This window comes from Zootoca vivipara, chromosome 8 (assembly GCF_965207765.1).
Source record: "Zootoca vivipara chromosome 8, rZooViv2.hap1.1, whole genome shotgun sequence".
NCBI lineage: Eukaryota > Metazoa > Chordata > Lepidosauria > Squamata > Lacertidae > Zootoca > Zootoca vivipara.
The window spans coordinates 35,872,772-35,889,633 of NC_142591.1; the positions used below are offsets into that span (position 1 = coordinate 35,872,772).

Here is a 16,862-nt window from a genome sequence, read left to right on the forward strand (position 1 = left end):
CTATGGCTTATTTTCGGGGGTGTCTTATTTTTAAAAAATTACCTCCTCTTCCTGCTGAGGCTCGGCGCCCGGAACTGGCTGCTGCTGCTGCTGCTGCTGCTGCTGGGCGCTTTGTTGGCGCTTCAGCAGGGCACACTGCTGGGTCCTGCCGGGTCGGGGCTCCAAGCAGTGCGCGCTGTGGCTCTTGCCGGGTCCCACTGCTGGGTCGGGGCTCGGCAAAGCGCGCACTGCTGCCTTTGCCGGCTCCCGCTCATTTGGGACTTGGCGTGCTGCGCGCTGCGGGTCGCACAGGGTCCTGCTGGGTTGGGGCTCGGCGCGGGCGTGCTGCAGCTTCTGCCGGCTCCTGCTCCGTCTGAGCTCCACGTGGCGCATCCGCTTCCGGAAAGGACAGGCATCTTCCTTTTCCTGTTCCTTACGGAAGCGCCATCCGGACCTGCTCCCAGCACAGTATAGTGTCGGTACCCCAGCATGTCTTATTTTGGGGGGGATGCCTTATATTTTATTGCCTTGAGAAAATCATGCCATGGCTTATTTTATAGGCACGTCTTATTTTGTGAGAAACACAGTATATATATCATGATATATCAAGCTATCATGATATTTACCTGGTGATATATTGTGATGCTGAAAATCAGATAAGCTGAGCAGCTAGGATGGGTGTGAAAGTAACTTAAATTAAGAAGGGGAGCATCTTTGATTCTCACAGACTTGTCATAGGTCATGCAGACATTCCACAGAACTGTGGAAATGGCTTTTCATCTTGCTTACTCATTTCAACAGGACGTGAAAGTATCAGCTACACCATGTGGTCAGGAAATAGACACTTAGATGAAGTTCTCGCGCCTGTCTTTTTTAGTAGTGCTGGAGATGGATTACCTTGCCTTCTTCATTGTTGCTGCTCTGCAATCATATCAAAGTAAGATAAGTTTCTTAAGTAGCATGCTGGGTGCAATCTCTGGATTTCTTGCCTGCAGATCCTAAGCATGTTTTGTAGTAAGTTCCATAGAAATAATGTCACCCTTTGGAGATCCTTGTTTAGCCTGAGCTTGGTCAACTTGTTCTCGGTGTGGATGGTGGAGGGGGGCTGTTGGTTCTGGAAGCATTTAGCTTGATCATTAGATGCTGTAGGTGTTACTGTGGTTCAAAGTTTAATGAAGATAACAGCATTTCCCCCCTCTTCTCTTTCTGTCACAGTTGAAGGAAAACGTGTGGATTCTACTGTGGAACTTGCCAGTGCTATGACTCTTGAATGTGTCTTTCCAAAGGCTGGATATATATCCCAGATGTTTTGGCAGAAGGAGGAGAGCAAAGAGAACATTGCAGTCTTCAAACTGCCTGACCAATTGCATATTTCCAGCAGATATAAGGACAGAGTCAGTGTTACTAACAATACCTCGAACATCAAGTCCTTGGTGTTCAATAGCACAGCTGGGGAAGATACTGGCTTTTATCTATGCTCTTTTAATACCTACCCGTTTGGGATTTGGGAAAAGAGAATACAGGTTGTCCAATCAGGTAAGGTAAAAGTTTTAAGTACCGCCTTATACATTAATGTAAATTACAGTATACATTATAAATTCAATTTATTAACCTCTTATGATATAATAAATAATAAATCAGTGGTAAGTACAAATCCTAAATATCTGTCAGCAAGAAAACATCAGCTGTTATGATTAAAAATAAAGCAGATATTTCCAGGGATGCAGCTGCAATGTGAGCAGAGGTGGATTGAGGGGAGCATTACTGGTTTGGTCGCACTGGTGCCTCAGAGGATGCCACAATGATGGGATGGAATGGAAGGCAAGGGGTGGGGCGTGAATGTTGGCATTGCACAGGGTGCCACTGAAATTGGTTGTCAAAGTCCGCCATTAAGGTAACTCCTGCGACTCTTGTTCTTGTGACACCGCCCCCTCCCCACTGCTCTGGATACTGGACCAAAGTGGCTCAGAGGCAACCCCCATATGGCAAAATGGCAAGTAACCATTAATGGAAGCAATATAAAGTGTTTGTTGAGGCACAGTGGAGGGAAAGGGAGTTCTGGGTTGCATTATTAGACCACTTAAAAGAGAACAGATGCATTCCTCATAACTAAATTTGTTAAAATATCAGTATCCCTCTATTCTCCAAATCTTCCTCCACCACCCCATGGAATTCTGAATTCATGTATGCAGGATTAGAAATGCTAGAGAAGAGATCTGGCAATAAGAATGATCAAATTGCAAAAAGGGTGAAGAAACCCCTTTTCTATCATCTAAATTCCCTCATTCTGACTTTTCTAAATGAAAAAAAACCCAACAACTATTGGTTTTCAGCTAGAGGCTCAAAATGCATCCATCTCCCATATCCCCTTTAAAAATGAACATTTAAATAAGTATGTTTGGCTTACAGTCAGAGGAATAGGTCAATCACCCACAAGCACCTTCATTCTTTCAAGACGCACACGAGATTTTTCTCAAAATTGCTAGTCGGAGATTCAAGAAAACCGATAACATATAGGTGTTTCGTGGGAAACTCGGACTAAATCTGTGACTAATTATCTTCATCCCAAAGCTATTTTAGCTAAAGAAGAAAAATTGTACTAAGGGAATTGCTGCTTTTGTTGTGTGGCTGTCAGCAGTGAATTACACTAGCTATCCAATTATTCCACCTGCTGCTAGGAGTGTTTAATTGTGGATGCTGCTGTGCGTACGTTACCAACTTGAAGCTAGCAGCCCTTGTTAAATGAACCTTTTATTCGGTGATTTCCTGTCTGGCTTGAAAGTTTTGTTGCCTCTCATTCTGGACTTTGAATAAGTGAACTTGGACACTGAGTCCCCAGTTCAGATTGTTAATAAGTCCCAGTGAAAAGTTTTCAAAGTGAAGGTTCACATTGGGAGGTGGAGGATCCTCTGTGTCTGCATGTAGAATAAAAAGCAATTAGATGTCCAGTATATGAAATTCAGTGGGAATTTGACACTTGCCTCCCATAGCTGATGTCTTCTGATTGGCAGGCGCAATCCCTGTCATGTCGAGTTTAATGAGTTCTGTATTCTCTCTCTTTTCAACTGTAGCCAGAGTAACACAAGAAAGGCCTGCAGAAATGTCATGACAGTTTTCATCCTCCACAGAGGATGTGCAACCAGAGATATTCATGTTGTGTATGAGTGTGCTGACTTCTTGGTTTTCCAGAAGGTAGCACACAGTAGGCGAATATGAGTCAGTTACAGAGCCTATGGTTTTCACACAATGCCATAGTTTGCGCCTCTGGTTGGGAGATGATTGAAAAGACTCTTCAGTGATAGCGCAAGGGTACCATAGAAACAGAAGTTTGGAGTGACACAATACCAGAAACAGGTTGTTATATAACTAAAATGGTTGCCTGCATCAAAGAAGGTGGTAACTGGCCATTAATGAATCAATGAATCAATGATTATTACTAATAATTGTTAGTTTCTACATCAGGCATAGGCAAACTCGGCCCTCCAGGTGTTTTGGGACTACAGCTCCCATCATCCCTGACCACTGGGATGATGGGAGTGGTAGTCCCAAAATATCTGGAGGGCTGAGTTTGCCTATGCCTGCTCTACATTAACAAGGTGTGCTGCATAAGCCAGGTTTAAACACACACATACACCTGAGGGACTGGGAGTGGATGGAAAAGGTAGAATAGAGAAACTAAAAGTAAATTTCCCAGAAGTCCTCAGTCCTCTAGACAAGTTGTTATAGGAAAAGGTTGTAATTCTTCCTTTGCTCTGTAGCATCAAAAAATGAGCCTTAAACCCTTGTGATTGTAAGTGATTGTGACTTGCTCAAGGCCGACTATGATTTGTTTTGTCCTCTTCCTTCCCTGTCCCTTTTTCATTTTGTGTTGTGTGTTTTTGATTGCAGATCTGCAGACAGGGACTATTTTGTTCAGAATGATTGTATTTTTGTGTGCTTTTTTTTAGGGGTATGTGTGTAAGTAGGCTGTATGCCTGAGTCCCTTCTAATTCCTAGATTCGGCAATGGTTAAAATCGAATGTTGACATGTTAATGACCCTCAAAGTATGGGTTGTTAGGGTAACAGAGAAAGTGACTTTGTGATAGGGCAAATGGGCCCCCTCCCTCGCCTGTTGGTGAGAAGGACAAGGGCCAGAGACATTCATGTGTGAACTGGGCTAGACACAAGAGACAGGCAGAATCCTGATAGGGAGAGACATGCTTGATTTCTGCTTGAATCCAAGGCTGTGGCTTTGGGAGAGGCAATAGTTTCTTGGGGTGTTGATGCTGTGAGCTCCTGCATCAAGCTCGGGTTGTGTACATGTGCAAATAAGTCATATGTCACAAAGACACCACAGTCTCCAGTGTCCCTCATTCCAAGGAAATCAAACCCTGGGTAAACCCCTGGGATCTCACACTGCTCAGAGATTGGAATGGCATGCACCAGTATGTAGGCAGGTCTGGGAGCCTTTTTGGCCAAAGAGTGTGGGAAACAAATGATCTAAATAAACAAAAATAAATAAAACTAGCTGAACAGAGTTGTGAAACTTGGTTTCTCTCATCTAACATAAAAGCACTGCATCATGCTAAATACATCCTATGTGCTTTATTACATTATGACAATTTAAAAACTGTTGGAATATGAAGCCAAATAAGCCATCATGTAAAATATGGCAATATGAAAATGGATTGTAAGTGCCAATGACAGCCAAATCTCTATTACCATATGTAAAATCAAAGGGGGGCCACATACAGTATCCAGAGAATTTCTACTTTTTTTCATTTTATGAAGTTATAGCTTTATGTGCAGTATGTCAGCATTTCAAGTCACTATAATTGCTACATTTTAAAAGGCATTTTAAAAAAGATAGAAAAATGAGGTGGTTATATGACAGAAGGAGAGAAAATGGAGAGCCGATCTGTTGCTTACGAAGCCGTAAATCTGAAACTAGGGGAACCAGTGATAGGTAGCCATTAAAATGACACACATTCTTTCAGATGAGTGAGGAACAAGTGGCATGGAAATGCTTGCTATTGTAATGATCTGCTCATGAAGAAACTAAACCGGAGCTGTAGCAGAACAATGAAGAATAATAATAAAAGCACATCACCTTTGTAATAGCTCTGTTACTGCATTCATCTTTAATAGCTGCAAAAGATCTCCCTAGCAGGATTCTTGCAAGGAACAGGGTGGACGGGGTGGGGTGGGGTGGGGTGGGGAGATGAATGAATGAATGCTCTTGGAGATGCAAGGAAATTCTTCCCCCACCTCAGTCATTCCTAGCAGCCCCTTGCTTCTTAGAACATCTCTCTATTAGGCTTCCTGGTGTTCTCTTCCTTCCTGTATTGCTAAAAGCAGGAACATCAGAATGTAATCTCCTTCCTGCAGCTGCATTGCTAGCCTTACATGCACAAACATACACACCAAAGGGGGGGGGGGTAATGTCAGTAGCTAAAAGACAAGACACAGAAGGAAGACAGTGTTGAGGACAAGGTTTATGGATGTACGATTCTGTGAGATTTCCAGCGATCTTAGTTCTGTGGGGCAGGGAGTCCAGCTGCTGCATTCTGAACTTCTGACTTTGGGCTTCAGGACTACAGGGTCTAGCAACATATTAATATCTGCTAGGTGGATTATGCTATTAAGGACTTGAGCCATTTGACATGATTTAAGGATTGCAAATTCTATTTTTATGATGTTATCCAGTGACGACCTGTTCTTAACCTCAGAACCGTGAAGCATGACTGCATTGCGTTTTCTGGGAAAGAGTGTGTACCCATTCTTCAGGAATTGTCCTGGTATTTAGATTCCAACAAAAATGTTGAAAACAACAGCAGGCTTGGCTATATTCAGCACAAAAATGAAAGAAGGGCACTATGACTGATCACTGCATATAAAAAAAATGAAGCAAACTTGAGAAATCTAAAATTCAGTGTTAAAGGTCTCGATTGTGAACAGTTCATCTGGAGCATCTAATTAGACTTCCAGCTTTTATAGCCATTAGCACCTAAGCCAGGGAGGTGTGTGGCAGCATGCATGAAGAACTGTCTAGCCAGAAAGGGGCTGTTCATACCCTCTTAACACAGATAGAAATGATCCACAGTAAAGGAAGGGCTAGATAAATATGAATTTCAAAAGGGAGGGGGCCGCCTTCTCTAGTAATCTCTGACTGTAACACAGCAGGGGAGATTCAAACCATCTTTCTTGGCTGAGGTGAGGAAAATAAAAGATTTATAATGAAATCCAATGCACATCTACCCTCAAAAGTGAGCTCCTAAAACTTTAGTGGGACTTTCTTCCCAAGTAAGCATGCTGCCAAATCAGTGAATTGTTTTGCTGAAACAAAATTTGGGGTGGGTGTGTGTTAAATCACTTGTATAATTTTTTTTTTACAAAGTGTTTCTTTTCTCCTCAATTTCTTTTATTAAGCAGGGGATTTTCAGCCTCAACACTTGTCATATCGTCATATGGTTGCTGAACCAGGGGCAAATGTCAACTTTACCTATGGGCCTGACCCCGAAACAATACTTTATCAAGTGAAATGGAAAAAGATCCATGCAGACCGTGTGGACTTCATAGTACAATGTAATAAATCTGGTATACCAGTCTATGGTTCAGATTACGAAGACCGTGTAGCGATAGACTGTGCCGCACGGGTGGATAGCACCATTGTACTTCGGAATGTCACAGCTTCTGACTCTGGGATGTACAGCCTGTCTTACATTGGGACAAATGGCACAAATGCCACAGTCTGGACAAAACTCACTATTAATGCTAACAGTAAGTGAAGGGAATTTACAAAACCCTGCAGTTGTTTGTAGAATTATTGTTGTTTCCTAGACATTTGTATTAATTTGTATTAATTTAAACACATGTAAAATGGTGTGGAGGATTCCCTGGTCTTGAATGGGGTAACTGTGCCCCTGAAGGACCAGGTGCGCAGCCTGGGAGTCATTTTGGACTCACAGCTGTCCATGGAGGCACAGGTTAATTCTGTGTCCAGGGCGGCTGTCTACCAGCTCCATCTGGTACGCAGGCTGAGACCCTACCTGCCCGCAGACTGTCTCGCCAGAGTGGTGCATGCTCTGGTTATCTCCCGCTTGGACTACTGCAATGCGCTCTACATGGGGATACCTTTGAAGGTGACCCGGAAACTGCAATTAATCCAGAATGCGGCAGCTAGACTAGTGACTGGGAGTGGCCGCCGGGACCACATAACACTGGTCCTGAGAGATCTATGCTGGCTCCCAGTATGTTTCCGAGCACAATTCAAAGTGTTGGTACTGACCTTTAAAGCCCTAACCACCTCCACCATTCAGCCCGGACACTGAGATCCAGCACCGAGGGCCTTCTGGCGGTTCCCTCATTGCGAGAAGTGAGGTTACAGGGAACCAGACAGAGGGCCTTCTCGGTAGTGGCACCCACCCTGTGGAACGCCCTCCCAGCAGATGTCAAGGCAATAAGTAACTATTTTACTTTCAGAAGACAGCTGAAGGCGGCCCTGTTTAGGGAAGTTTTTAATGTTTGATGCTGTACTGTTTTTAATATTCGGTTGGAAGCCGCCCAGAGTGGCTGGGGGGGCCCAGCCGGATGGGCGGGGTATAAATAATAAATTATTATTGTTGTTGTTGTTGTTGTTATATAAAATTAGAGGCTGAATAGTTGTTTTGAAAAGCATTTGCAAGGCAAAGGGAGGGAGAGAAAGAGTGAAAGAGAATGGACCTTAGTTGGGCTTGGCTTGGCTGGATAAAAAGTAGCAAGAAAGGAAAAGGATAGATAGGTGTTAAAGAGGAAAGATTGAAGGTGGGAAATGATAGACACAACCGTCCCCCAGTAATAGTGGTGAAGGAGGGAAGCATCCAGCAGTCCAGATAAAATGAAGTGGTGGAGGGGATCAATTTCCTTCCCCAAGATCTCCTGCCTCCTGCTATAAGAGAGTGTTGGAGGATCCAGAAGCACTTATATAGCAATCTTCCTATAAAGAAAATCATCATCATCATCATCATCATCAGGCTATCATGGGAATATATATATTCAGAGAATGATAAGTGTCCTTATGGATCAGACCAAAGATCCAGCAGGATACTGCTCTACTCCCATCCCATCCAACATACTGTTTTCAACAGTGGATAGGGTTCCAGATCTCAAGGAGAACTTCCAAGCTTCTTTAACTGAGAATGCTTAGAAATCCCCTTCTGGCCTTTCTGCTCGGCTCTGGAAGATTGGTGTGGATCTCAAGTTCCCATTCAATGTCCAGGAAGAACACCTGAACAGGGTGTTATCTGCAGACTTGGCTATTTCGCTGTTCCAGGTAGTTTATTCCAGATGAACAGACAGGTTAGTCTGCTGTGATTAAATCAATAAAGAAAGTTGACTTAACCCGCACAATAATTTAGGGTGAAATTCCAGCCCCGCACATGAGGCAGGTAACAATTCTTGGTAGCCCTGGATTTCAACCTATTGCTTATCAACCCCTATTTGACTTACAGGGACATGCAGCCATTCCCCCCCCCCCACCAGTATTGTTGCTGCCACACTTTGAATTTGTTCAGGAAAATGATTGATTTCAAACACCTGCTCTTCAACGTGGCCATTGTGATGTGTTTGCATCCTCCATCTGGTTTGTGTCACGTGAAGCTGTGTGCTCTCCGGAGACTGCCTCGCTTTCTGGTGCAAAGCTGGATGCTCAGGCTTGAGTGACAGTGGGAAGATGTTTGCAAGCTCATCACATGGCATATTTTAATTGAAATCAAGCAAGTGGGAGGAAACCACATGAGAGGTGCAACATCTGCTTAGGTGCAAAGTTCTTTTGCTCCATTTGAAAGTGTCTTCGTAGTTTCTCGCTGTCACAGACCTCTTCCTGCACAGTGTGTGCCTGCTTAGCGAACGTTGTAAAACCCTTTGTGGCAAGGCGCATGACAAGCTGTTGAAACCACTTGTTAGGTTTTAGTGCATTGTAAACTGTCGAGCCTGTCAGTGTTTCTCCCATCTACCTGAAGTCAGGGCAGTGAAGGTTGAAAGCACTCACCCACAAAAATTTTGGACTCCCGTGAAGAAAAAAGTGTCACTATAAAAGCACTTGCGTTTTTTGCCAGTGCTTTAGGGAAATGAAAACACTCATACACACACACTTAATAGTATCCTATCAACCTACTCCCCTCCAAAGACAGGGCAGATCTAGAAGACAAGTGATGTGTCTCTGACTTTTACACCATGTTCTTAAGAAATCATGGGTATTTATGCTAGAGATGAAATATTGAAGAAGCGCAGAACACCATAAACCGCTGCAAAGAAGCTAAGAGCTTCCAGGTTCTGCTATTTTTCTAAAAGCTAAATCTGTTGATATTCTTTTACTGAGATGCATAGACCCTGAATGAGTATGGTACAAAGGGAATCCATAGAAGTATGCAGTCAGATGTCTTCATCTATGTGTACAAAGTCAACCTGAATTGAACCCTTTTCAGACCACTGCAATCCCACAAATTGTACTGCTGTTTGGCAGGCACTGGTTCATCATGAGTATCTATTTTTGAGCACTTCATGGCTACAAGTTTGGCAATCAGTGCTCACTCTGAACAAAACAGCAACTAATATGAGCCTGATTTTCTAAATTTTTTAGAAACAGGTATTCTTACTGAAGCAAGTCCTACATCTGACGCGATAACACAATGAGCCAGACTGAAGCTCTTGAAGATGAAACATTGGATTATTGATCTCTTCACTGTTTAGAGCTTGTTATGCTTCAGTTAAATTCCAGCAGGGTTTCCAGATTTCAGAATATCAGATTAGAGTTTCCTCACGCAGCCAGAATTAGAAACCCTAAAGAAATGAGCAGATGCACACATGGGCGTGCATGCGCGCACACACACTTTTGAACATTTATTTTGCTCTTCATGATCACAACACAAGCTGACTAGAATTTCATTTGACTGTATATCATTCAGAAAATTGTCTTGTTTCTCTTCCCCTTGAGCAATACCGTAGTAATAACATTTACCATTTACCTTCCTAGTTTCTTTGGAGAATCAGCGTATCTTTGTTATTGCTGGAGCTGCTGCTGTCTTATCATTAATAATGATCATCATTACTGTGCTTATTTGTCATCATAAAAAGTAAGCAAGTTGTTCTGTACTCTATCTAATATTTGTTCACTAACCTGATACCTACTTAAAGCCTAATCCATATACAGTGGTATAAGTGGTTTAAGTACACAATTGGTTCTGGAAGTCTGTACTTAACTTGAAGTGTACTTAACCTGAAGCGAACGTTCCCATTGAAAGTAATGGAAAGTGGATTAATCCATTCCAGACGGGTCCGTGGAGTACTCAACCTGAAGCGTACTTAACCCGAGGTATGACTGTACTGTAATTGGTTTCGGAAGTCCGTACTTAACCTGAAGCAAACTTTCCCATTGAAAGTAATGGAAAGTGGATTAATCTGTTCCAGACGGGTCTGCGGAGTACTTAAACTGAAAGTACTCAACCTGAAGCGTACTTAAACCGAGGTATTACTGTATGCCCAGCTAAAATTAATGGTGATCTTCAAATTAGCAGTGATGAATGTGCGAACAAATGGATTGAAAAATTCATTTTACTTTTTTATTACATATTTATATACCACTTATTTACCACTTATAACAACTCTGTGAGGTAGGTTAGGCCAGTGTTTCCCAACTTTTTTCTTGCTGTGGCCCCCCTTTGACCTTGTTTTGTTCCTGTGGCCCCCCCCCATGGACGTAGCCGGGGAGGAGCAGCTGCCTCCTATAAGTAAAAATCAGTACAAATCAATACAAATATGAGGTTCTGTCCCCCTCAACAAAAGTCTGCCTCCCTAACAAAAATCCTGCCTGCCTCCATGCCCCCCCATTGTCCTACTGGTAGAAAGGGAACTCTTTAAATGTTTTGTTTATAAATAGAATGTTTTGTTTCTATTTTTTATAATTTATACAAAATACAATCACATAAAATAATAGGAACATAATGAAATATTGCTGAAGCAGAAAAACATAGAATCATGGAGCTGGCAGGGACCCCAAGGGTCATCTTTCTAGTGCAACCCCCTGCAATGTAGGAAACTCAGCTGAAGCATCCCAGACAGGTGGCCATCCAAGCTCTGCTCAGAAACCTCCAAGGAAGGAGAGTCCAGAACTTCCCGAGGGAGATCCATCTTCCATGTATTATAAAAAGTAAACAACAATTATTTGATCCCAGTTATTTGACACAGAGGGGAAAACCTACAGATATTGTCCAAAAGGTGCACAGGGAGTGGTATATATATATATGGGAGAATTTTTAAAAAGCAATTGGTCCTCACTGGAAACAAACAAGAACTGCTCCAAGAAAACGCTTGCGGCAAAAAGGAGTGTTAGGTCCTGGTGGGCTGCCCCCTTACCCACTTGTGATTGGCTTTTTAATTTTTTTTTAAAAAAATGATTCCCCCCTTCACTTCTCACTTCCCTCTGTGGCCCCCTAGCCTTGTGCTGTGCCCCCCCCCCTATTTCCGCGATTTTCACCTGTACTCCCCTTGGAATATCCTGCCCCCCCACCAGAGCCATATGGCCCCTGGTTGGGAAACTCTGGGTTAGGCCAAGAGACAGTGATTGGCCCTAGGTCATCCAGAGAGCTCTGTGGCTAAGGGGGGATTTGAACCCTGGTCTCTAGGACTTGGACTGACCCTTAACCACTTCGCCACACACAGTGGGTGAATGTATATGGGTGAATGCTCCTTTCTCATTAATTTGCTGATAACCAGCGTGGAAGAAGCATTTAGAAAGAGGGAGGCTATATCCTTCTGATTTCTGTTGAGGAAAAGTGCTTTCCCACTCCTCGATATGAGGCAGTTGCTAATGTAGAAGTGTGACTCAAGCTGGGTTGCAGCTAGTTCCTAGCAGGCATACAGAACATGACTGAACACTTTGATCATCTTATGAATGAATAGTTGGTCAGTCATTTAAATGCAGATTTTGCTCAGGGCTTCTAACTTCCAGAACCCGCCTTAATATTTTGCACAGAACCTCAAAATTCCTATGTCCTGGTTGTGGGTCAATTCTAACAACAGCGTGTTTTTATTTGCCAACAGAAAGAAGAAGAAGAAAAGGATGATGATGATGAAAGCCTTTCGTCTTGCTCACACACAGGCAAATGTAGGTGAAGCCTCCTTTCTTACAGAATCTCCTTTTGAGGAACATCTTCACCATATGCAATAAAGTCTAATGGCTGTGCCTCTCAAGTTTTTTTGAGTCAAGCAACTTGCCTATTAAAAGCAGGGATCACTTTTTGGGGAGGGGAAACAGTATTTATGAACAATTATGACATTTAGGGGGACCCAGGTGGCGCTGTGGTTAAACCACTGAGCCTAGGGCTTGCTGATCAGAAGGTCGGCGGTTCGAATCCCTGTGACGGGGTGAGCTCCCATTGCTTGGTCCCAGCTCCTGCCAACCTAGCAGTTCGAAAGCACATCAAAATGCAAGTAGATAAATAGGAACCGCTACAGCGGGAAGGTAAACAGCGTTTCCATGTGCTGCTCTGGTTTGCCAGAAGCGGCTTTGTCATGACCTGGAAGCTATACACCGGCTCTCGGCCAATAATGCGAGATGAGCGCGCAACCCCAGAGTCGGTCACAACTGGACCTAATGGTCAGGGGTCCCTTTACCTTTATGACATTTAGGATACTTTCGTATATCATAAAAACAAACTATGGGTTTTGGGCCAGTTGATTTGCTATGCTGAAGGATCAACACTCTGAAAGAGGTATTGTTGCTTTTAAAACAGGGTTCTGAACTATTAAAGATTTTTATGCTCTTCAGACTGAGCAGAGATTTGTTGTAACACTTAACTCAGTTGGTAGAGCATGAGACTTCCGATCTCAGGGTTGTGGGTTCAAGACCCATGTGGGTGAAAGATTCCTGCACTACAGGAGGTTTGGGTTAGATGATCTGCATGGTCCCTTCCAACTCTACAACTCTGTGATTCTGTTTTAAAATATGCTCACAAACCAGGCATTGCTCCTACCTAACCATAGAAGAGCATAGTGATAAGCCACAGGTTGTGGTTAAAAAGAAAATGCCATATGACTTGTTGGTCCCCCCACCTCCAAAGCAAACTTTGCCTGAGCTCATCCTGATTCATTCTTAGAATGTGCTTATAAACATGTGGCCTTTGACGCTTGACTAATGTGTATCCACATGACTCTATTAGTCTGAGGGTTTTGCTTTCTTTATTCATCCTTTTCATTTCCAGCAGAGGGAAAGGGGGATCAGTTAGTTACAACAGAGATCTCTTTTCCATTCTAGAGGCACTATTAAGCACTGCTGATCTGTGTGCTGATGCAGCACTGTTTCTTTCTAATGGCTGGTGGTGCAGGACAGAGGGCATATGAAGAGTGTTTTAGGTATGGTCTGTGAAAGTATTGTTTAGGAGATGGTGTCCAACAGCTTCATGGCCAAGGTGCCAAAGTTTCAATAGGAATTGCTTATCATGTTACATTTCAAAGGCATGAGTGCGTAAACATGTGCAAACAGCTTGCATGGATGAATGCACAAGTTGCATCTTAAGTGTTTTATATATTACCACTAACCATGTTCAGGGTAATCCAAAACCATTTACAGTACTTAGCTTTGTGTTATTTTGGGGGGTCACAAAGAGTTCCCATTGTTAGCAGTTATTTGACATACAAACATCTTCTTTGTTTTATTCTGTTGCTGGCCTGGCACCCTTTGTTCTCTTGCCAGCAAAGGCAAATGAGACTGCAAAGAATGAAGGCAAATGGGGTGCAGCAGCCAAGAGAACAAGAAATTGACAAGCAGCATCAAAACAAGGTGATCATTTGGTGAGATGGCCATTTTTCCAGTAATTTGTTCAACTATGTTAATTATAAAGAAAAGAAAAGAAAAAGGGAGAGCATTTGATGCAGCCCTAATAGGAGGAGTAAGGCACTGAGTTCTGTGAATGGTTTTGTGAACTTTTTCAGCTGTTTTTGGCAAAAGAAACCTATTTGGCCTCTGTTCTCTGCTTTTTTTTGTACACCGTAAACTGGATGGTGCATGGATGTTTCTGGCTTGGGGTAGGAGGTAGGATTGGGTCATTGGATGTTATGCCTCAAACACCCTTCCCAACTCAAGACCTGAAAAGCTGTTTCCAGAGTACTCAGTCAGACACAATGTGTATGGGCTTTGCAGTCAGCCTCCGAAGCCATTACATGCCTCAAATTTGCCTCTGTCATAAGCATCTCTGATAGGGTGGTAGTCCTCACTGTTCTTCACTGCTCTCTACTTTTCTCCTCTCTAGCCTTCAAACAAATACGGAAGACCTGGTTGTCAGAGTGAGGTAAATACTAGCAGAGGACAAATGACAGAGGATCCAGTCTATGCCAACTGCACAAATTACTCACACAGACAGAATATGTGAACACGGCCTCTTGTCTACTATGTGAATGACTTAGAGCCAAGGCTCCAACAATTTTTACATTGGGAATGTGACTGGAGAGAGAAAAAAACCATTCCACTACCATTTCACTCATCCGTGGCTGAAGAAGTCCCACACACATACAATTGAACTGTGTGAAGACTGTAGGTCTATACGAGGAGATAATTTACATAGGGGTCAAGAGATTAATAGTTGTGCAAGGAAGACAAATTGGCTGTGATGCGACTTGGAATGTCAGCAGAGCTGCTTTGTGCTTATTACAAATTTGAATATTAGTGGACTGTTGAAATAAGAGACTGAAAATAGGCTTTAAGTTGTCTTGCAGCCAAGCATTGAGTAGGTCAGATGCCACCTTCCATAACAAAACTGCTGCTGGCTCCTGGTGAGGTATGTTTCCTCTGGACACAATTCAATATGGACACAAACACACATCCTTCTGCCCAGAACAGGCAGCCTGAGCAGAAGTTCCTGCCCATTGCCATAAGATGACTACTCAAGCTTGCAGAGAATAGAAAGCAAATGAACAGGTGCCAAGTCTTTGCTTTTCTACCATACCAGTGAAAACAAAAATGCATGGACTCTTCTGTCAACCTCTAGAAAACAATTAGAATAAATCATTGTAAAGTTGAGTTATAGAATCATAGAGTTGGAAGAGATCCCAAGGGTCATGTAATTCAACCCCCTGCAATGCAACTAAAGCATCCATACAGGTGGCCATCCAACCTCTGGTTAAAAACCTCTGGGGGAGTCCACAACCTCCCGACGGAGACCATTCCATTGTCGAACGTCTTACCATCTCTTACTGTCAGAAAGTTCTTCCTGATGTTTAGTCGGAATTTCCTTTCTTGGAACTTGCAGCCATTGGTTCGAGTTCTGTGCCCCAGAGCAGGAGAAACAGGATTGTTCCATGTGACAGCCCTTGAGATATTTGAAGGTGGCTATCATATCTTCTCTCAGTCTCTTCTTTTCCAGGTTAAATATACCCAACTCCTTCAACTGTTCGTCATAAGCCTTGGTTTCTAGACCTTTGATCATCTTGGTCACCCTCCTCTGTACACGCTCCAGTTTGTCAATATGAAAACTAGAAATGCAAACTCTAATTGAGAGCAAGAACTGTCCATGAATAAGCATGGGGGGGGGGAATTTAAAAGAAAACAATGCTCAAACCACACTTCCTTCAGGCATCCAGAAGGCAGAAGGCAGGGAAGAGGAACCTGTTGTTCTCCATAAGTTGTCGGACTATACTCAATTATTGCCATTTTCTTCAGTCACCTCTCTGCATTCTGAGATTTCAGCAACATTGCCCGTATGCTTTCAAATGTTATCTTCAAGGCCAAAAGAAATAGCAACATTAAGAAAAAGGAAAGCTGTAGGAATCCAAATGTTGTGTCCAGGATTACAATGTTTCATCTCTTTCAGAAAGGTAAACTCAAATGCTGTTGAACTGCAAAATTCACACCACCTTAAAATATAACATGGTGACATATATGGGCTACATACTGTAGTTCCTATTCGCATGATTTTTAACAGTGCCCACAGACCAGAAACTATAAAGGAGTTAGCCCAATCTCTGTGCTATTAGTTATAACCAGTGGAAATTTAAGGGGCTGTGAAAGATGATCTAGGGACAGATAAGTAGCAAATACTACCACTATTAGAATCAACTCAGGCATGCATTCACATGGGAACAAATCCTGTCCTATATCTGCTAAGATCATTAAGTGATCTTTGCTCTAATGCTTAGGAGTTCTCAAATTCTTCCTGAAACCGAGATGATTATCTTATTTCTTGAACAATGAGCAGATAAGTTTACTGATTAGTGTTACTACCTGGTTTGTTTTTAAAGACGTATTGTGTCCTGTAGACTCGTATCACTAAGCATCAGCTCCATTTAACCTATAGGTAATAACAAAGAGAGAGAGAGAGGAGCTGCTGGTAGCTAAAAGTGTACTGTAATTTAAATAGCTATCTCCAAAAGCCAGTAATTTTTGGACCAATGAGATGGGGATCAGGAACGTTTTTCCAGCATTACATGGACAGTCTTGGACATTGTGCAGCTTTATTTATTTTACAGCAAAATCAAATAGAATTACAATAGTTAGTTTGCTTCACCCAGACTTGAAGAGTTTGATTGCCTGCCATGATTAGAAACCATCTTTTGGCACCTATGACCTCCTTATCCAAGTCACATATGTTACAATGGATGATGATGATGATTTTTTTTAGCAAAGAACTCGGGAAATGGGAATGAATTGGAAGTGTGTGCCACAAAACTCTATTATGTCAATGAGGTTTTTTTTGTCTGACATATCAACTGCACCATCAAATTTACAAGTAATAAGAGTAAAGAAATTTGCAATATTTACCAATGATCAGGAGTTCCATTTGCTAAGTAAATGTCAATGGAGAATGGGCATGCGGCAGCACTTCAGGCAGAGTGTAGAAGCTGCCATGTGTACTATGACATGCTGCGGCACCCA

At 42.7% G+C, this 16,862-nt stretch overlaps 1 protein-coding gene across 1 annotated transcript; it reads left to right on the forward strand.

The window, feature by feature from the left end:
* The first annotated feature begins 703 nt into the window (after nucleotides 1–703).
* On the forward strand, nucleotides 704–15,011 carry CD226 (CD226 molecule). Its single transcript, XM_088675294.1, is given in 8 exon segments — nucleotides 704–848; nucleotides 850–916; nucleotides 1,195–1,515; nucleotides 6,392–6,739; nucleotides 9,972–10,071; nucleotides 12,038–12,101; nucleotides 13,689–13,775; nucleotides 14,245–15,011. Coding segments are annotated over 8 exon segments (1,152 nt in total). The 5' UTR covers nucleotides 704–803; the 3' UTR covers nucleotides 14,365–15,011.
* Nucleotides 15,012–16,862: the final 1,851 nt, after the last annotated feature.